A 25,425-nucleotide genomic window follows, 5' to 3' on the forward strand; every position below is an offset into this window, starting at 1 on the left:
TTATATTTATTATGCGAGTGTCCATTGGGCAATGTCAGCAAACAGCTTGGGTTTGGAAAGCTGAATCTCCCACTATCAGTTTGCTGCTTCTGTTGCTGGTGCAATTTCCGAGTAGAGGAGGATGGGGGGGGAGGCTTTCCCTGCTGCTGCCCAGATTTTTCCAGTTAAATGCCACCTGACATGAGCTGCCTGTTTTTACAGAAGAAAATTCTCTAGATCTGTGCAGGGAAATTATTGTAGTAACTGCTGGCTACCTGTGTGTATTTTGCTTATGATAGGAAGTGAACTTCAGCCATGTCATACAGCTGGCTAAAAGGCATCTTATGTCCCAGTTATAAGCATCACTGAGTTGAGCCTGAGTGATACATTGCTTGTTTGAAAAAGCATGCAGAACTGTTTGCTCAACTATGTTCTTAATTTTTATTTATTTATTTATTATTTTTAAGCCTAAGGCTCCTAAGTAGGAAAAATGTGGATTTGTTCTACCTGATACAAGTAAGGTTCTGGCTGTGCAGGCTGGATAAATGACAGCTGTCCATCCCCTGGTCTGCAGTTTGAATGCCTCTGTGATCTTTCCCTAACCTGGTCCGGTCAAAAGAAGTTAACCTGGGAATGATCTACTATGCAAACTATATCAAGCTAATCTATTAATTTTTTGGCTGAAATATGCCCACAGGCACCTCTGTTGATGACAGTCAGAGGGGGGGCATTAAACACTGAGGATTGCACTGTAGATGCTGCCTTTCCACGCTGGTCATTCATTCTGACAGGACTGTTGTGCGTATGCACATTTTAGTTATGTAACTATACTGTGTGTTCATACTCAGATTGATACCTTTATCTCCCTTGTATCTCTTTCAAGCTTCTGTAACAGAAATAGATTATTCAGGCCTGCTTTTTTGTTTTCCTCACTTCAAAAAGGGATCTCTTTTTGAGCCAGAGTGTTGGTGGAGCTGACCTGTATGTTGGATATTATAAATTTCCTGCACTGTTGATAATTGACTAATGAATCAAACATCATATATTGTTCATTTGAATATAATTTCTGTTAGAGCTTGAAAGTGTAAACAAAAGACTCTTGATCACATTTAATTTCATATTCTTTAGTTACTAGCAAAATGTCTGTGGTGTTTACTCCGGCACTTATGGTTATGTTTCAGTTAAAAAAACTTTAACCCTGGCTAGACCTGATCTTCTTCACTGACAAATTGTGTGGATGCTGTGCTTTCTAATGAATGTAAGGAAGCTGGCTTTCCTATCTGCCCATAGCTTTTTCTACCTTTCAGAACTTGAATCTATTGTCATTTAAAAGGCCCCATATAGTCTTCATGTTAACTTTCTGTGCTGATTTAAAAAGCTGTTTTGTTCGTATTAGTATCTTAAAAAACAAAGTATTATCATCTATACAAAATAAAGTGTGTCCCAACTACCAAAGAAAGTAAGTGGATATTGCTTGGTGAGGTAGATTATAAAATCTTTCACTAATGGCCAAATAACAGCAAAATCCACCAGACTGCACTGCAGTACAGCATGTCTATTCATTGAGCAATTTCTGTGCACAAAATAATGTAGATGAGAGAGCTTTGATTTAAGAAATAAACTTAAATCTATGTGCAAACAGGCAGATGAAATGGAAAATAATTCAGGTCTTTTAGACTAATAGCTACTATAAATAGAAGCTATGTCAAATTATTAAAGTAGTTATTGATGTACTAAACTGTTTTTCTTTGTTCAGTAACATTAAGACAAATGTGCATGTTGATTTCATCTCTAGTATCTGGTCAAACTGAAAAACTGTGTGTACACATGCGTATACACTTCCCACACTTTGGGATACATGGCGTATCTAGGTACTGTGAATTTCTTTCTCTGTGTACTATCTATTCTCTAAGCTTTCCCTTTGCCCTAAGGTCATTTAATCCTAGTTTTCAAAATACTAGGCACAATTAAAAGAAATAATAGTAAGAGAAGATATTAACGTTTGAGTATTGGATTAGCGTGTACTTCTGAGATGAACTGTATCTTAATTAGCTAGCCTTTGGATAGCTGGCTGAAAAACATTCCATATCAACCTGAGAAACTTGAGCTGTCCTCTGCAAGCACATAAAAACAGTGGGCCTAGAGACAAGGGATGCACAAAGCTGAGAAAAGAAACTGCTACAACATTCATGAATCCTATCTGAACTTTAGAAGATGGTAACAAAAAGTGAAGGCATCTGTTACCTTTAACAGACATTAGGCTTTTCTATGAAAATAATTAAGAGGGAATTATGAGTACCACATGTTCAAAAAGTGGACAAGATCGCAGAATTCTGGACCGCAAAAGTGTTAAGCTGTATAAACCTGATGTGATCCTAAGAAACAAATGGGATTTTTTACTCAGAAGCTGAACCAAGTCTTTTAGCCCTACAATGGGAACTTGGAGGAGGGCAGGGTAAAGCAGAAATTATTGAACACTTGCTACTTCTCTAAATATACTTGCTAGAATCTACTATGTGTGGCCTGCCTTGAACCTGGAGAATTTTAACTGATTCCTTCAAGTGCAGTGAAAGATGGCATGTTTAGATCTGTTTTATACTGATCTGAAGGTGGAGCTTTGTCATAGAATTAAAGGAAGTCGTTTTTCATTCTTTAATGGGTAAAAGTACTGTTATGTGCTTGCATGTCCTGTAGGAGAGAACAACACTTAACTTGTAGTCCTTTCTTCCACTACACTCTGTAATGTGTTAGTCACTGCACATGGCTCCCAACTGCATATTTGTTCCCCACAGATGTCAGAGGTATTAGATCAAAGATATTATTCCCTTTTACAAGAGTCTCCAAAAGGTCTTGATAGCCATTGAAGTCTTACTTCCAAAACTTGTCTCCCAGGCATGCTCATGTACTTTCATCAAACTTTGAAATGCTGGACTGGGTAGCAGTGTGTGTATGTGGGAGAAGTAGCCTTGTAGGATGATACAAATAAAAAAATAAACTTTTAACCTTTACTGAACATCTTGGAATTCACAACTTTTTTCTGCTTCTGCACAGCAGCAGCATAAAACAGAGGGTAGAAAATATAGTGGTCACACAGAGATCAGATAGGACATTCAAATCTGAACAAAATAGGCTTGAAACTCCAGAGCCTTCATCCTGTTGCTTAATTAGGTAATGTCTACAGGAGGAAAAAAATGCTGTTGGGTACTGGTGTTGCCTTCTGAAAAGCAGGGAGTGGTGTGTCATGGTCCTGCTTACTGCTTTGAGTCACTGCAAATAATGTGTTTTCTCAATGAGTTGTTGAGACATTTATTCAGTCGTTCGTTGAGTAGCTGTGCTCAGCTGACATTTGCAAATACCCCAGCATCTGCCCAGCTGTGTCCCTGCTATAAAATGTGTGCTTGCCAACTTCCCAGCACCGAATCTGCACAAGTGACTCAATAACTTTCCTTCATTCATTTCACCTATCAAAACTCCTTTTAAAGTTATAAAAGTCATGTATCTCTCAACTATGCTTTTGTGCAATATCCACCAAGCAAATTCACAGAGCCAGTTTCCTAGACATTAAACTGATGGCTTACTGGAAATTAAGCAGGAACCCAGAGCCCCAAATAGGCTGTTTCTTCATGTTGACTTGCCTTAAATTTTTAAATTGCCCCATTAAGCACAGAATGGCTGAAGGGAAAATGTCAAGCTCTGGCCTGGATGCTTTGAACTGCAAACAGACTAGTGATTCTGAGGAGCAAACAGGACAGGCATGACTGGTATTCAGGATGGTCTTATTAAGGCACTACTGGTGTAGCTGTAAATACCTTGGGGCCTTTACTGCCCTCATCAGAGCCTGCAGTGAAAGGCCTGTCTCAAACTGAGTCTCTGAAAGGCTGAGTTTTACACCCAGAATGTTCTCAGACTTCAACAGCCACTCAAGCTGTAACTGGCAATGAAAGGATCTCAAAGAGCTTAGGGATCAAGGTCCCAGAATTAAAATGCCTTCTAGAGTATCTTGTGTTGAGAAAATGGACAGATTCTCCTAAGAAAGCACTAGTGAATCCTCCATAGAGTTGCCTGGAAGTACTGTAAAAAAATTATATTATTGGTAACTTGGCACTTTTGTGCCTGGATTTTTGGAGGCCTTGAAAATGTAAAATAACTGTTGGGACTTAGGTATAGTTAGTGAAATGTGTAGTTCTAGACATCTTTGAGCAATTGAGCTAATTTGAGGCTGTATGCAATCTGTCTAAATGGGAAGGAAGATGGCAATACAGGCTGTAATTTTTAATGTTAAAATTTATCATTAAATAATTATAAAAATTTCAAACTTTCTAAGTGACTTTTTATGATTGGCATGGCTCATTGCTAAATTAAAGCTGTCTTAAGCTTAAGCTGGTAATGTTGTCTTAAACTTTCTAATTTGTAATGCTGTGACAGTTTGCATCCCATGCAAATAGTCAAGTGGATCCGTTCCTTTCCCATTGTTCCTTTCATACTTGCCCAACTGATTTTGCACATTTCCCTGGGAAGCTATTTAAATAAGTCACTTTCTCCTTTTGTTGCTGTGTTTCCAGGATGCCAAGTGCACGACTTTGGAGATTTGAATTTCACTCAAGTTCCCAACGATGAACTGTACAATAACCTGATTTTATACCCGCGGTCAGTGGGCTTGGCCAGCCAGGTGCTGGCTGATGCAGTGAGCAGAGCAGTAGCTGCCGGACACAGATGTGTGACTTTAGGAGGTGATCACAGGTGAGCTGACCTAAAAATAATTAATGGTTCATGCTGCAGGCTGACACTTGGGAGTGCAAGAATTTAATTTTAAAAAAAGGGGGACTGGGGGAACAACTCAGGGTCATTTCCTGGCAATACCTTAGGGAGGAGCTTTTAGGGTGGAGCATAGAAGACAGCTACAAGAACCTGACCTCCTAAGAGAGTACTGCTTAGTTCCAGACTGGTTTGTGATCTGTAGACACACAAATGAGGTTTCCTGTTTGGGAAAGTTTATGTCATCAGGTTCCTTAAGACGAACTGCTCAGTTTCTTTATTGCTGAATGTTTAGTGATGTGTCTCTTTCGCCTGTCACCTCTTAGGATGGGGTTGTAATGCCTGCACACAGACAATTTTGCAATAGATCTTACAACATGAATATTTTTCCTCTTTTTAACTAACGTTTGGTCTGAGAATTGGTTCAAAAAGATAGGGCATGTAAGAAGGAATTGTGGGGGAAGGTGTCATGAGTAGAATAATAAAAGGGTTTTTTAGAGCGTTTGTATCTAGAGCAGGTGAAGATTAAGTGTGTGGGAAGGGTGACAGAAGAGACAGCAGAGCACTCTGGCTTATCTGTCACTATAGGCCTGTAGAGTTACTCTTGGAATCACGGCAGCAGCATGCCATGCAGTTTGTATGGGATGCTCCCTTTACTGTCACAGATGTCTGATGTGTGGAAATGTAACATGGGTGAAGCTGCAGAGACTTCCCATTGTCCTTGTAGTGGTTCTGAAGGAGAAATGGTGACTAAAGACTTTGCTACTGTACTTCCAGCTTGGCACTTGGTTCTGTTAGTGGCCATGCACGGCAGTGCCCACACCTCGGAGTGATCTGGGTGGATGCACATGCTGATATCAACACGCCTCTCACAACTCAGTCTGGAAGCCTCCATGGACAACCTCTCTCATTCCTCCTGAGGGAGCTTCAAGATAAAGTGAGTATCCTGATTGTAGTTATCCTACATAGCAAACTCAGAGCATTGTATCGATGATGTGAGGTACTTTCTTACCTGCTGCAAATGCAGACCTTTTCTATCAGAATACAAGGAAAAATATGTATTATTGTGTGTGTACATGTGCACATGCACACATGCATACAAGTGCCACAAACACATATAAACACAGATACAGGCACACTTAGAAACACAAATGAGGAAAAGCTTTCGTGTTTGCACCTTCGTGGGCTGCAGAGTGAGCCAGGGTTCCCACCTGCTGCACACAGCAGCTGACTGTGGTGCTGCTCCTGCCTCAGGAGCAGGGTTGTTGGTGAGGCTGGGCAATGGCAGCACTGCTACCAATGGAGCAGGAACCTCCCCCTGGCCCAGCCTGTGAAAGCTGAGCTGAGCTCACCTCCAGGAACAGCTGGTTCCTGCATACCTTGCATGCTGCTTCTGCTTAGTTTGGCTCTTCCATGTTTTGACAACCTTGGGGCCTGACAGGGGCTGTTCCTGCATAATCTCTCCTAACTGGCTGCTCTGGCATTGGCTCCACTGCAAATATTACAAATCAGAACAGCTGTAACTGCTTGCAGTGAGCTTTTAAAGAGAGAGCCTTTGTCTTGGAAAGAGGTCAAATTATCAAAGAGTGTTGTTTCCTGGGGCACATGGAATGAGCATGCCCCATTTGTGCTGCTGTCAAGATGCTAAACAGTGGGTTGACCTAAGGCCTACGTACCCTGCCTGGCTCAGCTGTGGGCTGTCACCCTCTACAGGGACCTGCAGCACCTGTGCAGTGAACAGCCGGGGCCTCTGCAGCAGGAACTGGGATACAACAATCTGCTTCTGCTGAAGCTTAGGCTGGAGAGTGGGAGCAGGATCAGTAACTGCATCTTGAGAATGGATGCTGGAGCTGCAGAAAACCTGACTGTTTTATTCTGGCACTCTGCATTGCTAGTTATTACTCTTAAATTTCTCATTTCTCTCTGATAAATGTGGAGATGCTGTGTTGCTGGAAATATGCCCTTTCCAAGCAAGAACAAGTATGTTTAAATCTGTATGGCTACTGAAGATACCACTGCATCACTTTCTGTTAAGCATGGCAATACTGCAGTCATCTCATAAAGCTCTTCTGCTTTTTCTCCTGCAAATTCTTTTGAATGATTTCCATCCACAAGTCAATAGAATAAATTGGTGCTTTTACATACTTTACTCTTTCTAGTCATTCTTATGTGATCCCTCCAAACATGTTAGAATTCCCAAATTAATGCAAAGCTATTGGGGCTTTTTGGAACAGCCTCAGAACATGAAAAGGTTACTATAAAAGGTTATGGTATTTCTACTTTTTTTGTCTGTAAGTTAAAGGGGGTGATTTTTTCTTCTTTTTGACAACTGTACATACTTTCCCAGGAGACGTAAGAGAAAATGTTGTGAATTTTAGAGCTCACCTAAGGTGAACAGTTTATGGCTTGGTGGGAACAGAACAAAACCTAAGTTCTTTGATAGCTGAGGAAGGAGGAGATGTTGGTGTGCTGGGTTCCAGTTCCTGAGCAGCATAGAAAAGCAGTAATCTTTTTTAAACTTTTTTTTTTTTTCATGCTAAAAGAATACTGTAAGCTTTCTGGGGTCAGTGGGGGAGCAGGCCTCTCTTGCCAGCAGCAGTAGCAAAGAAAAAATAAGATTAGGCTATGCTAAGTGACACTGGCATGGTGCTGGGTATGGGATCTTGTCCCAAGCCCACCTCAATTCCAGCAGTCAGGATGCCTGTGCAGAAGCAGCTGACACAAGGCCTGCCTGTGCAGATGCACTCACTCAGCAGGCTTTGCTTACCCTATTGTATTCCTGTTTAGAGGGGGGAAAACCAACACGAGTGCTGCTGGTACCACAAGGCTTCTACAACACTGTGAATTTTTTAAGAGTTCTTTAGCTGTAGTAGCAGAATGTGCCTTTGACAGTAGTTTTTCTGGCTATACCCCTCTGACTCTCTGGAGTGAACCATGATGTGTGCACAAGTGCACATGGCTGACCCTCTTACTCTCATCCAGGTCAGCAGTTGAGTTGACAACAGGACAAATTATTTATTATCCTTTCCTGACTGCTTCAGGGCTCCTGGAACCATCCAAACTCACAAGCTGCTATTAATACCTTCCCATGAGAATGCCTGCACCTCTGGCTCTACTGTCAGCCACTCCTTTTTCATTGTAACAAAGCAAAGAACCTGCCAAAGGCAGTTAATACATTTAATTTTATTTTACAAACAAAGAGCTGTAATTGAAATTGCAGTATTAAATCTACTGAATCATTGATACTAGAGAGTATCTGACAATATTATCATTACCATGCTCAGTTTATGGTGTGGTGATGGGTTTTGCAGAATTCATTTCTGAAACCTGAGTTATTTTTCCTAGTGGTCTCCAATTCATTTATCCCTCTTCTTAATTTATGACTGGAGAAGTTTCAGGTCATTGTCCTAGAGTAACAAATACTTTTATAATCTGTGCTAATTTAACCCAATGAAATGGGTAAAATGTAATGACATATAGCTATGGGTGTGTTAACCTTTAAAAACATTCAACTAACTAGAATATAATTAGTAACTGAGAAGTCTAAGAGGGAAACAAAACCTTCTAGCTGCTTGACAGCTGTGTTGGCTGTAGCCATTTTCAGAGCTGGGAGAAGAAGAGAAATTTGAGTTAATTTAAATCACTCTTAAAATCAGTAGATGTTACTAACTGCATGATTTTATAATTCCATACCATGACTATTTAATTACCAAAGCTGAAAATTGTGACCTCATCTTTCAGTTGCTGTCTTAGACCTACTCCAATTCTGCATTAAAAGCCAGCATGATGTAGCCCACTGTGGAGGCCCAACTTCTTCCCTGCTTTTTTCTCCTCTTTTCTTTTTTGTTTTTTTTCAACTTCCCACTTCGAATTTATCCATCTTTATTACTGTTTCTGTAAGTTTGCGTGATTTTGGTAAGTTTCCTAAAAACAGGTGCCTTGGTTTTCATTCTTCCACTTAAGCATCATGTACTGGCTAAGTTACAGAGCACCACCATTAAGTGCCCTGTGTAAGTGATCTACATCTGGGACTTTATCATTCCTCCTTACACTCACTGATGCAAATTACCTATTGCTTGTGGATTTGGGCTTTTATTCCTCCTCCTCTTCAAACTGGAAAATGTAGACGAATTAAAAGCTTCATCCATTAACATTCAACTCAGATAAAGTCGTATCACTTTACCTGAGTTGAACGTAGGAATGAAGGTGACTGATTACATCAGCCAAACCTTCAAGTGCAGAAGTTTCTCTGTTTAGAGAGAGAGAAAGGATGTTATAAATCAATACAAAGTTTTCAGGGAAGCATTAAATAGTGTTTTGTTATATATATATATAAATAAATAAATATATATATATATATAAAAAATGTCATATGTCATTAACCTGACCTAATACCAAACCTTTGCTTGCAGGTACCACAACTTCCTGGCTTTTCCTGGCTAAAGCCCTGCCTTTCAGCATCTGATATTGTGTACATTGGTTTGAGGGATGTGGATCCTGCTGAGTAGTAAGTTGGTTCGGATTAACCAATTTTTGTAAAGGCTGAAATAATGAGCTTGAAATCATGTTCATAAGGGTTGCTAGATTTCAGCTTAAACCAGTAATGATTGTTTTAAATAAATTATTTTCACAGCTATATTTTGAAGAACTTTGAGATCCAGTATTTTTCCATGAGGGATATCGATCGCCTTGGAATTTGCAAAGTTATGGAAAGAACATTTGAACAACTGATGGGCAGGTAACAAACTATTATCTAATTTAAACTACTCTTGTTGAACGTCTACTTTCCTGAAATTTATTTAAGTGAAGGTCACTTGATGCAAGGCAGCCATACAGAACTGTGGCAGTGTCCAGTACATAGGAACATCTCAGCACTGGAACCATCTCAGAGTTTGGCAGATGGCTATGAGACAGGTTATATGACTCACTACAGTTGTGGCTCTGTTTCATACTATTTGGTTCTGTTAAGTAATTCTGCATTTTCTGCAGTTTGACAAGATGTTTGAACCAACTCAGAGTGCAGGATACACATTATACTTTTAAAAATACATACAGCAACTTGAATTGAGCTGTTGGTATGTGAGGTGGAAGCATTTGATGGCTTCCTCCTTGGACAGGGCTCACAAACAATGTCCTGATGGTGGCTGCTACTGCCACTGTAGCTGGTAAAGTTCACTTTAACCACTCCCTTACTGCAGTTCACTACTACCACCTTTGCTACTCTTGTTCAAGTTTGGGGAACCAGGTCAGGGAGCAAATCAGGTCTAGGACCTGGGAGAGGGTCAGTTAGAAAGGGTAACCTCTCACCACAGGTTAGAACCTGTGTTGCATGCTACTGTTTTCTAAAGGTGTGCTCACCCTTCCTAGCTGCAGCTGTGCCAAGTAAAGAAGATGGTAATCCAGATGCTTCTCCCTACTGAGCATCTGCAGTAAGTTGGAAGTACGCAGTCTCCCACTTAAATAATTCATGTGAGTGACAAGCAGTGTCCAGTTTATTAAGCTGTCATCAACTGGCAGATGATATAGTAAGTAACTAACATTTTAGGTTTGAGATTATCCTTTACTACTTCATCAACTAGGCTACATGGCAGGGTTTGGAGACAGCCTTTAAGTATTGACCTGAAAAATGCTCATCTTGATGAGCTGTCAGTGAAATCCTTGAGCTCAGTGCTTCCTCCATCCTAGCTGCCATGCACTTTAGTGTTTCAGCCTTCACCCTGGCTTTCTGTACAAAAGGAGAAAAGGCTGGATTGTATCAGACACTTTTCTACATCACTGCACTAAGATGACAAATACCAGTTGAGATCGTTTGAACTAAAGTATTTATCTTCAACCAAATCCTCACTGAATAGATGCTCAGTGAGGCTAGAAAGACAAACTTCTGTTTTCCCAGTGTGTACTGGGGAGAGTTTTGAGCTATGAGATGTTTCAGAGTCCAAAGATATTTAGAAGGAACTTTTTTTTTTTTTTTTTTTTTTTTTACTGCATAATGGACGTGGTTCAAGGAGCTTGATGCTACTTTGCTGATTAGCCTGGACAGTAAGAAATGCATGTGGAAAAAGTTTAAGGCTCTAAGATTGCTTTTCTTGTTTTATTCTGCCTCAGGAGACAGAGACCAATTCACCTGAGTTTTGACATTGATGCTTTTGATCCCTCACTGGCTCCAGCAACAGGGACTCCTGTTCTAGGTGGATTAACTTACAGAGAAGGCATGTACATCACAGAGGAAATACACAACACAGGTAGGAGCTGCCCAGCAGTATGGGGCTAAGCAAGGACAGGACAAACTACACAGAGCTCATACTGGTTATGTTTTTCCTGTGTAAATAGATAGTAAGTGCAGTCAAAGCAAAGATGCCTGCAAAGTCAATTTGACCTTCAGTAAGGGAAAAAGAAATCCTAGGGTTGGGCAATTCCCTTGGTATTGGAAGCAGCTTAACCATCAACGACTTCAACTTAGCAAAAGAAAATAAAATACACAGTATGTTAACAACTAATGTCAAAAATGTGTAAAACTGTTCCCTAATCCTCAACACGTGAGGAGAGATGTTAAAATGGGCATCTGGAATACAAAAATGGGTGCAAACAATCTTAAATAGTTTGAAGTTCCATTCTAGGTTTCAAGGCTAACAAATCAAGCTTTCATAAAATATACTGCAGTTGATTCAATATATGAGGACTTTTCATCTTATTACCACTGAGTTTTTATTTAATATGTTTAAACAATATTATTTCTAGTAAAAGAAGGTTAAAAAAAATCCCAACCAGACAATAGTCAATAAATTCATGAATAGGATGGCAAAAGAATATGAGGTGAGACTGTTTTATATCCCCTCATTTTTGGACTGGGAGAAAAAAACATTCCTCTCATAAATGTGTATGGAACATCAAACGTTTTTACTGAACGCTGAAAGCATGAATGAGTGAGGTAGTGATGATGTAAGAAAGAACCAAATTAAAAACACGAATTTGCATCTGAGAACAATAACCTCATCCTTCACTTGAGAGCCAATCTTACTTGTCTAAGGGGTAGAGTAGGTCACAAACCCAAATACCAGACTTGCTGCAATGAATAAAAGGCTGCAAACAAAACTTTGCAAAAGACTGTACCCTTTGTCAGAGTAACAAAGCTGTAAATCATTTTCACAGGAATGCTTTCAGCTGTAGACATGGTTGAAGTCAATCCACTGCTCGGAGCTTCTCAAGAGGCAGTGAAAGCAACTGCTCGCCTTGCAGTCGATGTGATAGCAACGTGCTTTGGGCAGACAAGGGAAGGAGCACACATCGCTTTTGATGAACTCCCAACACCCAGCTCTCCAGATGAATCTGACAGTGAAGAGCAAGTGAGGATTTAGGAACCCAAAGTGTTGGGTATATTGGACATTACAGAGCTCTGCTGAGGCACTTGAGTGGATAGATTGTCAACACTTGGCAAATACTGTTAACTTCTCAATTTTTAAATGAACTAGCTTTTCCATTGATCAGTGGCTACTTTATTACATACCAAGATTTATTCATTTAGTTAAGTATATACAAAATGAGACAATAAAATATTTATTACCTTCTTATTAATCTTACCAGGAGTTCAAGCCTGTTTCTTTTTACTCCCATCCTCTGTCTTTCAAGTGTCAGTACAGTTTCAGTTGAATGTGCTGTCTCATGACTCAGTTCAACCCTCAGACAGTCAAAGGGAGCAGACAGCCCATCCTGTTCCTCATCAGTGGAAAAGTTCATCTTGGTCCTGAAGGTTCATTTCTTGCGAAAGAACTTGAAGTAGACTACACCTCCTAGGATGGCCAGTTCCAGGATGATGATAATTGACAGCAACAACTTATTAGTGGTTACTCTGGAGTTAAAAAACAAAAATCCAAGTTTGTTTTTATTTTCACCTTGTTTATGAAAGCAGATTGTAGATCCGGATCACCATCTTACCTTCCCAGTTTGAGCAAGACCACACTGTGCTTTTCAAATAGTTCTTAACAAGCAGAAAGGGCCAAACTCAGTAGTTCACTACTCATGTTTTCCTGGAAATTCTGTTTAAATCTCCTATTTTAGTTCTGTTCCTCTTCCCCTGTCCCACAGAAGGCAGATCATTGCTCTATACATGCCTACTCCTTCAGTTAAGCAAAGAGGAAAACAATACTTGAAGTACTGTGCTAAAAAACCCTCATTGTGGTGCTTTTACTTGGAATTACATGGTTGAAGGAAAACTAAAATCTCAAAATAATCATGTACTTTTACTAGTGAAAACTAGACAGTTATCACAACTTCCTTTAGCAATGGGCATAAACGAAGGGTTGTTAGGAGATAAGTACCTACTGGGAATACAATCTGTGAACTGAGTTTTTAAGGCTAATTAAACAATATAGCTAAACTGCAAATCCCCTTAAGAAGCCAAGGCTTTAGTCATCAAAACAGTGTAGGGTCAGGCTCAGACTGTCTCATGGGCCAGCCTAGGACTAACTGCTCTAGGGCTCCTGTGTGGGCTAAACAGATTTGTCTGTGTCATCAGGCATCTAACTCGCCCAGTGCTGCGGTAATTTATGCCCAGCTTTTTCCAGCCTGAATGGGTTGCATCTGAAGGCACCATTAGCAATTCACTGTAACTTGCTTCTGTCCTCACCATGGTTGGGATGGTTAAAGACCCCACATCCTCCTGACCGAACAGCACACATTCAGTGGTGTTCAATGCCTGTATTCCATTAAGCAATTACCAGAGAGGGAAACACACAAATTAGCATCTGCATGTGGGCACACATTCTGTTTATGCATTCCCTAAAACCTCCCTGCACTCCCAGCTGATACTCCTTTTTCTCCACTACATCCAGAGGCACCAATGCCATGGGCTGCTGTCAGTCACACCACTCACCTCCTGGACATGGAACGTAGAATCTTGCGACTTTTGCTCAAGTTCTCACTTGTATTCACCAACTGAAGAGAGACAGAAGTTACTTTTCAGTTAAACAAGCACACATCAACTCTGGGAAGATGCATGTGAAAGCAGCTGGTGTTGAAATGTAATTAATTACGGGACCAAGGATGACCATGTACTCTCAAAATTGAGAGACAACATTGTTTTCTACCCACAATACCAGCTGGAAGCATTGCCTCTTTTCTGAGGAGAAATTAAGACTTTTGTGTATACTTTCCCTTAGATACATACAAAGATACGCAATTTGAGACCACTTTCTGCCTCTTTAATTAATATACAAATATCAGAAAGTTGATATTGGCTTCTTTCATTAAATTTCATTTCATTTTTCTACTTGTTAACACCAGAAGAAAGTCATACTGACGTGTTCACCCCAGTGCATATCAAACAGTTTGAAATGCTGCTCAAGTTCCAGCAAAGAAAGAACTGTGTTGCATTGACAAGTCTAAGTGACCTAGTGGTTACAAGATCTGAGCTGCTAGTGGATAATCCATTTCAGCTTTGTATTGCTTAGAAATGAACTGTCCAGTATACCCAGTCAACTATTAAGCATGTAATGAAGTGAGGTTAAAGACAACTAAAAAAGGTGTTGCTTCACAGACACAATTCATGATGCATGGCCACTGGTCTCCAGGTAAGATTTCACCATTAGAACTGAAGGGTAAGGCAGGTCACTTACATCAGACACCTGCCTGCACAATTCCTCTGTAGTTTAAAATACTGCCCTCAACTGCAAAACTGCTTGTATGTTACTTTGCACTGAGATGGACTGGACAAAGCTCGGAAGAAAACTATCGAGTCCATTCTAAGCTTAGTGGATTTCCAACCTTCACTATGAAAGAGCAAGAAAGAAGAAAGTCTGCTTCCAATTGGAATGTGTGGTTCACACAATTCCTCAATTCTTTGCCTAAGAGGCTCACAATAGAAGTCACAGACACAGTTTAGTGATGTACACAGCAGTGATGGGTTAATGGACTGAATGATCTTTGAGGCCTTTTCCAACCTAAACAATTCTATGCTTCTATGCACGATCTGTTGAGAGACTGTGACACCTGAAGGACTATCATACTTTTTATTAGATAAAGGACAAAAACTATACCTACAAATCTTAAGATCAATTTCCTTTCCTGCTTTCTAACCCAAATTTGGGAACAGGACAAATCAAATTCTGACTGAAATCACGGAACTACTTACATGAAAAAGCTACAGGCTTTGTTGCAATCAGTAGAGAGAACTCCCAAGAGCAGGGGTATGCCTTTTGTTTTGGCTGAGTATACTTATTTGCCAAACTCAGTGTCCCCTGAAGTCATTCACCTAAAAGCTTTATACTCATGATCCCTTGCACACACACACACACACACTCCCATCAGTTTGTTACTTCAAAAATCAAATTGTCAGTTTTGCATATGTGTGTACACAAAACAAGTGAACTAGTTTTTGAAGCTTTCACAGTAGAAGCAGAGCTTCTTGAACCAAGGATGAGGAACAGACATCTTGTCTGACAACATTTTCTCCCTCCCTGCAAATATTGGAAAGCTAGTAATTAATTACTCTTCTACTAAAATTAATTTCATTACAAAAGCTTGCTAACTGCTTCCAAAATCTCAACTTTTACTAGTAATCTAATGACGGGCAACTCCTTAGCAATTTTCTAATCTGTAACATTTTTAGTAATGCTGTTTTTTCTAGCAGGTCTGTAGGTCTAATCTCCACTCTTGCACAGACACAGCAGCAGACATTTGACCACCATGCTTTCGACCCTTCTGCAGTAATTATTTTCCTTTTATGAGAACAGTATAGAAATGTGGCAGCCTGGATTTGGTCTGTAGAAATATCCAATCGGATTATGATGCCTAGGGAGGTCCCTGGGAATAACTACTGACATACAGTTCCCACTAAAATAACATCAGATTGTTTCAAAGCAATGCCCAGTTTCCTGCTTACCCTGCTCTTGGTGCGTTCCAGCTGCTCCCGCTGCTCCCCAAGTTCTTCAATTATATCTGTGCCAATCTGATCAGTCTCAGCAGCAATTCGGTGCGAGCGCTCGATGCTCTCGCTGGCTCGGTTCAGACTGTCTGTGCCCTGGAGAAGCAGCACCCTCTGTGACTGCAGATTAGTCTGAAAAATAATGTATGCTTAACTATTAAGCACAAAGACAGAAGTATTAGGCTTCTGACATATTAAAAAGTTAGAATGTGACTCCATAGGCCATCCATTTCTATTAGCTGTACATACTTCTTATGTGAACTGATGCAGCCAAGTTAATTTCAGCTGAGCCTTGTTTACCTTTTAAGATTATGGTTAAATCTGGTTAAATCTCAGAAAATCTCAAAATCTCAAAAAAGTATACAGCACTAAAGAGTTAAACAGTTCTAAAAAACTGTCTTTGTAACACTTTACTTTTCCATCAAAGAACATTTACATGAAAATAGTATCTTTCTTTTCCAGATGCTAACTTTTACTCCCATTCACATCTAAAGTCAGCCTTATTTGTGACTCCACAGTTGGTTGCTAGGGAGATCATTAAGAGTTTACAGTCAAAAGGATTAGGAACAAACAGCACTAACAGATGGACTGCTAAGTAACAAAGATCCTCTTTTCATGCCAGTAGCCTGGGCTAGAGGATAAGGAATGTTTGCTGACCTTGGGGTCAGAAGGTAGCTCAAAATGAAGTGTTTTCTTAAGCTTCAGAAAGTCTAATCTATCATCCTGCTCTCAGGTTTTAGAGTAATCAGTCAAGAGGAATCAAATGCAAAAATTTCCCAAGCTACAGCAGAAGGAATCACTAAGCAAAGAGCCTCCCTCAAACCTTCCTTATCTAAGGCAGAAAAATGAAAAGCCCCCCTCTGTGAACTTTCTGTAGAGATGACAGCACTTTGAAGACAAGGAGATTCAGCCACACTAGCTCAGATATCTCTAAGCCTATCTGGTAAACAAGAAATTGGTGTACTTTTTGCATTGTAGCAGCAGAACCGTAGTGAAAAAAAGTGCTAGAGGATAAATTCTTATATTTTCTTGAAATTATTTACACTAAGATCGCTTAAAAGATAATTCTACCGAAGAACCTACACAATGCATGATTCACACTTTGCTAGTTTTGGAGATTAGAACTAGGTAAGTTAACCTTTTTTTTCATTTAGGAGCATCACTTTTGTGTTTTTACTTCTGTAGGGGAATGATTAAATGAAGAGTTTTGCTACAGAATGTTGTGCAACTTACTAACTGCATGGCTTTCAAGGAGTTCCATTTTGATTACATTCCTATCTTTGTTTTACAACAGAAAAGCTCTCCTCTGAGTTCCAGATGTTCTTTCTACTCCCTGAGATATTCATGTTACATGCAGAAAGATATACAGGGAGTTAGAAAGCACAGAGGTGGTTTAAAAGTAGAAACACTGTAAACAATGCATCTGCGATACTGCTTTTAAACAATCACAGCAAAGTTAAATAAAATTTACATCTAATCCTCACACTCTGTTCATTTTCTGTGGCGAAGATTCCATATTTTGTATCGCCTTGGTTTCCACGGCCCAATCCCAAATCTGTGCTTCTCATCTCTCTCTGGAACATGGACAGGTCTCTTCTGTATGCTCGTATTTTGCTCATCATTTGGTTGCGGAAAGGCACAGGAGCGTACTTCAGTTCTTCCTCCATCTCCCGCAGCTTTAACAAAAGAAAGCATGTTTATTCTTTAAGGCACCAAATCTATTCTTAGCAGCAGCCATACTCAAAACTCAGCACCAGATGAAGGGATTCACATGTTTGTATGGGACTGGCTGAGTGGGATAGCCCCAAACCCCACACCCCATCTACTATTGAGTACACCACATTACCCAATGCTGTTGAGCCCACATGGATTTTTCAGATACACAATGCCTCGATAAAAACAAAATTCCCAAGCTTGATTTTTTTTCCCTGAAACACCACTCTAAATGTCAAAATTTGCAATTCTCACTTTCTTTTAGTTTAAGCATTTATAGGATGGGTATCAGCTTTCTATCATATCTGTGCAACAGAGACAAAATCATAGGATGGTTTGGGTTAGAAGAGACCTTAAAGACCACCTTCTTCTAACACCTCTGCCATGGGCAAGGACACCTTCCACTAGACCAGGTTGCTCAGTGCCACATCTAACTTGTCCTTGAACACTTCCAGGGATGGGGCATCCACAGCTTCCCTGGCAACCTGTGCCAGTGCCTCACCAGCCTCACAGTAGAGTTTCTTCCTAATACCCAATCTAAATGGACCCTTTGTCATCAGCCCTTGTCCTGTCACTACACGCCCTTGTTCAAAGTCCCTCTCCAGCTCTCTTACACCCCCTTTTGGTACTGAAAGGCTGCAAAAAGGTCACCCCAAAGCCTCCTCTTCCACAGGCTGAGCAATCCCAATTGTCTCAGTCTTTCCTCATACGAGAGGTGCTCCATCCCTCTAATCTTGGTGCCCCTCCCCTGGGCTCACTCTGCCAGGTCCATGTCCTTCCTGTGCTGGGACCCCAGAGCTGGATGCAGCACTGCAGGTGGGGTCTCACCAGAGCAGAGCAGAGGGGCAGAATCCCCTCCCTCTCCCTGCTGCCCACGCTGCTCTGGATGCAGCCCAGGACACCATTGGCTCTCTGGGCTGGGAGTGCACACAGCTGGGTCATGTCCAGCCTCTCACCCAGCAGCACCCCCAAGTCCTTCTGGGCAGGGCTGCTCTCGATGTGTTCATCCCCAGCCTGTGTTGGAATCAGGGGTTACCCTGAACCAGTCAAAGGACCTTGCACTTGGTCTTTTTAAACCTCATGAGATTCCCATGGCACACTTCTTGAGCTTGTCCAGGTCCCTCTGGATGACATCCTATCCTTCAGGTGTGGCAACTGCACCCTCAGCTGGGTGTTATCTGCAAACCTGCTGAGGGTGCACTCGATCCCACTATGTCATTAATGAAGATATTAAATAACCCTGGTCCCAGTATGGACCCCAAGGGACGCTGCTTGTCCCTGATGTCTGTCAGGACTCTGAGCTGTTGACCACCACCCCCTGGCTGTGACCATCCATCCAATTCCTTATCCACCTAACGGTCCACCCATCAAGGCCATGTCTCTGCAGTTCAGAGAGAAGGATGCTGGGGAGGACCATGTCAAAGGCTGTACAGAAGCCCAGATAAATGACGTTTGCGCCCTTCCCTTGTGCACTGGAGTTACTCCATCACAGAAGGCCACTGGGTTGGTCAGGCAGGACTTGTCCTTGTTGAAGCTGTGCTGGCTTTCCCAAACCTTCCCTCCCTGTCCTTCATGTGCCTTCCAGGAGGATCTGTTCCATGACCTTCCCAGGCACAGAGGTGAGGCTGACAGGTCAGTAATTCCCAGGGTCCTTCTTTCTACCTTTTTAAAGATGGATACAGTGTTTTCCCTTTTCCAGTCACCTGGGACTTCACCTGACTGTTACGACTTGTTCAAATGCCATGGACAGTGGCTTAGCAGCTACATCAGCCAGTTCCCTCAGGACTCTGGGATGCATCTCATCAGGTCCCATAGACTTATGTATGTTCAGGTTTCTCATGTGGTCATGAACCTGGTCATCCCCTAAAGGAAGGAATTTGCTCCCACAGTCCTCGCATGGCAGTCCACTCACTCGAGAGATGTGGGAAGAGAGGTTACCATGGAAGATTGAGGTAAACAAGTTGTTGAGTACTTCAGCCTTCTCCTCATTCAGATCTGTTGCACAGGTAGGCACACCACTAAATCCACACTCTGAACATCCAGGCTTGGCAACTGGAGTTACAATTTGCAAGCCCTGAGATTCTGAATGCATGAATCTTCACATCACCTTCTAGTGACAGTTGTAACAAATTCACAATGTGTAAAGCTGTATGCCAACATGAGCTCTCTCACAGTATGAGCTCACAATTCCCATACATCACCTAGAGATACCTGTCAATAAACCCCAGTAAAGTAGGGGAATAGACCACCATGTTCAGCTGTGACTAAAAAACAACCTAACAAATTGCACATTGAAATATGAAAAGAATGCTCAATCCATAATGTCTTGTTTTAAAAGACAAGTCACATGGCTTTTTTGGTACTGTTCCTTATCACCTGCTGTCCAGGAAGCCTATACCACATTACAGAAAGATCAGACAGGCTAAGACCAACATGAAAAAAGACAGTAGGACAATAAAAAAACCTCAAGCAGCAGATTCTCTACATGCCTGCCCTAAAACCTCTAACAATTTTAATTGCACCTCCACCACTCTACTTTTTTCAACAAAGTGAAGGCAGTATCAAAACTAAGCACTCAAAACCCCCTCAAAACACACATAAGAGTATTTGTCTATATTTATGCATTTATACAAGTATACTCAACAGTCTTGACAAACACAGACACGCCTATCAGATTAGTTATCAAACAGTAACAAAATTAAACACCTGCCTGCCAGAATAGGATTCATAGAAAAGTAACATTTGTTAGTACTGTCCTTTTTAAGGCAGCAGTATTTCAACCATCAGGAAGGGTGGAAGCCTCACACTCACCGTCTCATTAGCTTCACGCTGCTTCTCATCAAATTCTCGAACCAGTTTTTTCTTCTCCTCTGAAAAAGTAAAAGCAGTATGTCAGATAATCTACAGAGAAATGACAACAGAACTCCAACTCAATCCATTAAAAACAAGGAAGCTGCCACAGACTGCTGGTTGCAGAACACCGTGTCAAAATTTATCTCCAATGGGAACAGCTTGTTCTTATGACAACTTTTCAGAAGGGAGTGGGGCAAGAGAGCAGAAACCATTCTTCCAAATGCTAAACACTGCCAAGAAGTAAATAGACAAAAGAAGTAATTTTTCAAGTATTTTTCTGACCTATTGTCCTTCAGTGTCCACTGACAGAATTGCATGGTGAAAAACATTTAGTGTGGAAGAACAGCAAAGAAGACGCATTGGTAAACAGCTCATAAATTTTTTTTTTTTTCAAACACTTGGCAAGATTACTGAAATTGAAACTATAGTTTGGATTTGAACAGAACATCAGGTCCATCTACATTTTCAAGTGAGCCCTGAAGTTCCTGGTAGATCTGGCAGTACGCATTCCTGTGGTCATAAAGGACTTAAGTACACGGGATAAGCGTTATCCAGAGTTCTCTGAGATAAAAGATGCCACCAAGGTATCACCTCAGGTTCACAGACTAAAGCCCAAATGCTTCCCTCTTCTGGAACGACATGAGTTCTTTGAATCAGCCAACAACACCAGACACTTCAGTTATTTGAGACAGTCATTTCCTCAGATCTGTGTACCTATGGCTTTGGAGACCAAAGAATGGGTTTCACTGCTGTTACTCTATTTTTAAACAAAACCTTAAGGCATTTATTTTTCATGTGTTAAAAACTATATCTCTCTAACATCCACCATTGATAGAAGTCTAAATCTGAAACTTTCCTTATCTCAACTGAGCAAAAAAAAAGCACTGATGATGTACACTAGAGGACTGTTGTGGAGTACTGCAAACAAAAACAAATTCTATCAGAAATCTGATAAATATGCACCTAGCCTAATTCATCTCTCTCAAAAGAGTATAATTCAGTCTTTAATAAAATTCTGGGCAGCAGAAAATGTAGATCGTCATCTTGGTAAAACTCCTCCACTTTGATTAAAGACAAAATTACATACAACATTATAAAAATGTCATTACAGTAAAAAAACTCACTTGATAATGCCTTTTGGTAAGCACAGTCCTCTGTAAAAGAAGTAGCTTTTAACCACTGAGGTCTCAACAGAAAATAGGAAAAAATCTGAAGTGTTCAAAAGCTTGGTATATAGCTCCTCTTACATACACAACATGCCTAAGATGTAGGCTTTCCTTCTCAGTTCAAATTCAGATTAAGCCCAGAAGTTGAACTGTAGAGAACTTAAGACAGAACTAAAACCCATCATCTAAGTAGTAGCTGTGGTCTCATGTAGCACATGGAATTATTACAGACTAAGCTACATCATGACTGTTAACATATTACACATCAGCTGGTACCAGGAAATGCAATTTCACATCCCAATTCATTCAGGAGGAAATGCTGACTTATGAGGTTCCTAAATACACTCTCCTCAACTTCCTCCATGATTTGCTACCATATACAGTTGTGCTGATGCCATTGTTTGTGTTGCTGGGTGAAATCATGGACATGAACCGTGGAAAAACAGCCTCTGGAAGTCAGTAATTTGTTTCATACAGGTCATTTCACTATCTGATTCAAGCAGTGCCCTCTTAAACCCACTGCTGTCTCAAACTCATGGAAACCCATCACAGATCTGGAAAAGCAGCATTTCCCTGCTTTGTTTCCCCTGTGTGGACTAAGAAGATGCTGCACTTATAAGCATGCAGCCAAAGAAATGCCAGCTTCCAAAAGGCATAGAATCATGCAATGGTTTAGGTAAGCCAAGCAGCAGCAGCTTGAGACCTTTCTGTCTACAGGTCAACAAGAAATCCAGCAATGTGGCTTGAAAACGTTCTACTGGATCTGTCCAGTATCCAGAAATGCCAAAATACACTGAGCAGTTCAGCTGGCGTCGCTCTGCACTGAACGCGCCGCAAAGCACATGGACAGAAGTTCCAAAATGCAGCAGAGGTGCCTGCGCCGGGGCAGCGCTACCCACATGCTCATCCACATCTGACTGACTTATTTCCAATCAGTGAGAAAGAGATTCAGTTGGAAAGTACAGCTGAATTCATTTAGAGGAAAATACATGATTTGAAACTTATCCAGGCTGTTTCCCCTTCTTACAAATTTGGAAGGGGAAAAAAAGAGTGTTTCTAAAGTTAGGGATCTGTCATCTTGTTTATATAGAGTGAAACAGCATTTCCAAACCTCTGCCCCTCAAAGATGTCCCAAGGACTACAGATTCTGTGTTGCTTTTGGAGCACATAAATCATCTTAGAAGAGTATTCCAAGGTATATTTTATCACCTCCTGAACATTTCAGGATCAGATTACTCAACAAATAAAGATATACTCCCCTCCTCATAAGTACAAGAAGGAAATAAAGCACATTAAGAGAATGGAATGACTCTACCAGATAGACAAATTCCTAAATCTTAAACTCTCTTAGAAACACTTTCAAACAAATACTACCATGACTTTTGCAGCAAAAAAAACAAAGAACAGAACAGTTGTATTAAAATTTCTTAGCATGCCTGAAATTCAGTTTATAATTATCTGCAATCTGTTGAAAAAATCCCAAGTATTGCAAAAACGATTGCCTGTAAATACTCCCTTTAAGCCCATGGCTCAGAATTCATTACTCATGACTACCCCAGTTTCAACGAGACATGACAGTTTTACTTCACCAAGAAACTGATCATGCTCATTTCTATAGGAAAATAAGGATTTCTACCAGAAAGGATATTGCTTATTTTATGCTTTTTATCCTTGTTGACCACTAGTGGAATTAAGTCAGGTTTGCAAGTTGTCATTTGTGGGTTTCAACACCTTTCTTGTACCAAACTTGCTGGAAATGCAGATGACAAGAACTGTGACCCTGAATTTAACTCATTATTAAACAGAAATCCAGGTAAGAAATGGGACGTTAAGCTTTTCATACTCTGTGTTATCTAGCACAGACTGGTATACTCTGAACAAACTGTTTTTATGATTTTACACAAAACTGATCAATTGTGGGAGAATGACACTATGGCAGAACATGGCTGACAGCCCTGGCCCATCACTGGGGTACAAAACCTGACCTGAGCTACAGCAGCTCATGACAGTCGTGGATTACGTTTCTCATAGGAAACAACAATGACATTGGCAAAATTCTCCGTGTCAGATTGTTTCCCTTCCTGGTTCTCAGAACACTGCCAAGTATCAAGGACAGAAGCACAAATCCTTATAGAGGAGTGTTCTGTCAGAGCATTTTACCCACTGGTGTGGTATAAAGAATACCAGTAAAATCAGGTTGTGCTTCTAATACAACTTAGCGTGGCTAGATAGATAGGTTTTCTCTATTTTGTGAGTACACAGTGCACAAAGCATGCTTTTAAAACAGTCATTTAAAATACAAACCTTCTCCAACAAACCCACAGATGCTTCTGGGCAGTTCTGACAATAAAAACTGCTTTTAATTCTGCCAGTGAGGTTTTAAATGTGAATCCAACATACACAAATTTTAAAAAGGGGGGGAAAACCCCACAGCATGTGTTACAGAACCACAGAATCAGTTAGGCTGGAAAAGACCTCTGCAGTCATCGAGTCCAATCTATGACCTTACACCACCTTGTCAACTAGACCATGGCACTGAGTGCCACCTCCAGTCCTTCCTTAAACACCTCCATGGAGGCAGACTCCACCACCTCCCTGGGCAGCTCATTCCAACGTCAAATCACCCCTTCTGTGAAGAAATTCTTCCTAATGACCAACTTTAATCTCCCCTGGTGCAGCTGAAGACTATGTCCTCTTGTCCTGTCACTGGCTGCTAGGGAGAAGAGGCCGACCCCAACCTGGCTGCAGCCTCCTTTCAGGTAGTTGTGAAAAGTGAGAAGGTCATCCCGAGCCTCCTGTCCTCCAAGCTAAACTCCAGTTCAAACAGAAACAGCATGAAACAACACCCAAATAACAACTCCTCCTCAGAGACTGATGCTCTGAGCCGAGCACAGCAGTGCTTGCCTATGGAGCTGAAATTTACCAGAGCAGAAGAGCTCCAGGGGAGTGAAGCTACACACCTGCAAAGCCACCAGGACATAGCAGCAGCTGAAAATAACACACAGCAAAGCCACCTTCCAGCAGATGCCTAGCGCAAGCGACGTCCCGAATCCCCACAACTGCAAAGCGCCCCACAAACCGGGTGTCCTGAGCGGACACTGCCCTCCCGGCTGCTCAAACACACGCCTGTCTAATGAGAAGCACCCGAACACTCCTGACACGGCCCCGCAGCCGGCGGGGTAGCTCCGGCCGGCGGGACCGCGGCCCCCCCCCAGCCCTCCCCCCGGCCCCCAGAGACGTCCGCCCCGCCTCACCGGCCGCGCTACCCCGCAGCCGCTCGGGGACGCCCCGCAGGTGTCCGTGCAGGCCGCGGAAGATCTCGTGCAGCCGCTCCAGGTGCTCCGAAGACGCGGACCCGCGGCCCGCCATGGCCCCACAACCCCCGCGCCCTCGGCCCCGCCCCGCCCCGGCCGGCGCTTCCGCCGCCGGGGCCGCCTCGCGCACTGCCTGCTGGGAGCTGTAGTCCCGGGAAGGCGGCCGTGCCAGCACCGTGCGGGGGCTCTCGTCCGCCGCCGCCACGGAGCGCCCCGGACCGGCAGCGCCAGTGCGGCCCCGGGGCTCCCCGGTACCGGCGGGACCCGCCGCCGCAGCCGCCACCGCGCTGCTCCCAGGCCTCGGCGCCTGCCCGCATTATTGCATGCGCCTTGCCAGGGTTACTGACATGAACCTCGGCGTGGGGTTGTGAAAACGTGTTTCAAATGCCACTGCCGACAGCCGCCGCTGCGCTGTCTCTGCAAACATTTCTCGGCTCCTTAACTGCGGAATGCGGTTCCAGGATGTTCCGAAGGACCGAGATCGGAGCCGTGCTCTGCCCGGGGTAAAAAGCAGCGGGCTGCTGGCGTGAAGCCGGCCGGCCACTCGCTGCCCGTGGGTACTCCCGACGCGGGTGGGGGGCACTCCCGCGGCAGGGAGCGGGGCCTGTTGGGCGTCCGGCGCCAGAGGACTCGGGGGCAGCTGGCGCGACAAGCTCAGGAGATCGCCCCGGCCCGGGCGACGAAACGCCGCGTGCAGTGCACGGCACCGGACACCGGGCGCCGCAAG

General features: G+C 42.2%; 2 protein-coding genes across 2 annotated transcripts in view; one reads left to right on the forward strand and one right to left on the reverse strand.

The window, feature by feature from the left end:
- The window catches only part of ARG2 (arginase 2), a 20,767-nt gene extending 8,456 nt beyond the window's left edge, over nucleotides 1-12,311 (forward strand). The window contains exons 3-8 of the mRNA XM_042047259.1: nucleotides 4,542-4,719; nucleotides 5,512-5,671; nucleotides 9,147-9,241; nucleotides 9,368-9,472; nucleotides 10,840-10,976; nucleotides 11,884-12,311. Coding sequence (XP_041903193.1) covers nucleotides 4,542-4,719; nucleotides 5,512-5,671; nucleotides 9,147-9,241; nucleotides 9,368-9,472; nucleotides 10,840-10,976; nucleotides 11,884-12,089 — 881 coding nt within the window. The 3' untranslated portion in view covers nucleotides 12,090-12,311. The remainder of the gene's footprint in view (nucleotides 1-4,541; nucleotides 4,720-5,511; nucleotides 5,672-9,146; nucleotides 9,242-9,367; nucleotides 9,473-10,839; nucleotides 10,977-11,883) is intronic.
- On the reverse strand, nucleotides 12,205-24,807 carry VTI1B (vesicle transport through interaction with t-SNAREs 1B). Its single transcript, XM_042047262.1, has 6 exons — nucleotides 24,639-24,807; nucleotides 20,177-20,235; nucleotides 17,137-17,328; nucleotides 15,611-15,784; nucleotides 13,604-13,665; nucleotides 12,205-12,580 (listed from the first exon to the last, which is right to left on the reverse strand). The coding sequence occupies exons 1-6, from the start codon at nucleotides 24,751-24,753 to the stop codon at nucleotides 12,484-12,486; spliced, it is 699 nt and encodes a 232-aa protein (XP_041903196.1). The 5' UTR covers nucleotides 24,754-24,807; the 3' UTR covers nucleotides 12,205-12,483.
- Nucleotides 24,808-25,425: the final 618 nt, after the last annotated feature.

This window comes from Corvus kubaryi, unplaced genomic scaffold (genome assembly GCF_017639235.1).
Source record: "Corvus kubaryi isolate FWS band 111438036 unplaced genomic scaffold, C.kubaryi_AGA036_p1.0 66, whole genome shotgun sequence".
In the NCBI taxonomy this organism is placed as follows: domain Eukaryota; kingdom Metazoa; phylum Chordata; class Aves; order Passeriformes; family Corvidae; genus Corvus; species Corvus kubaryi.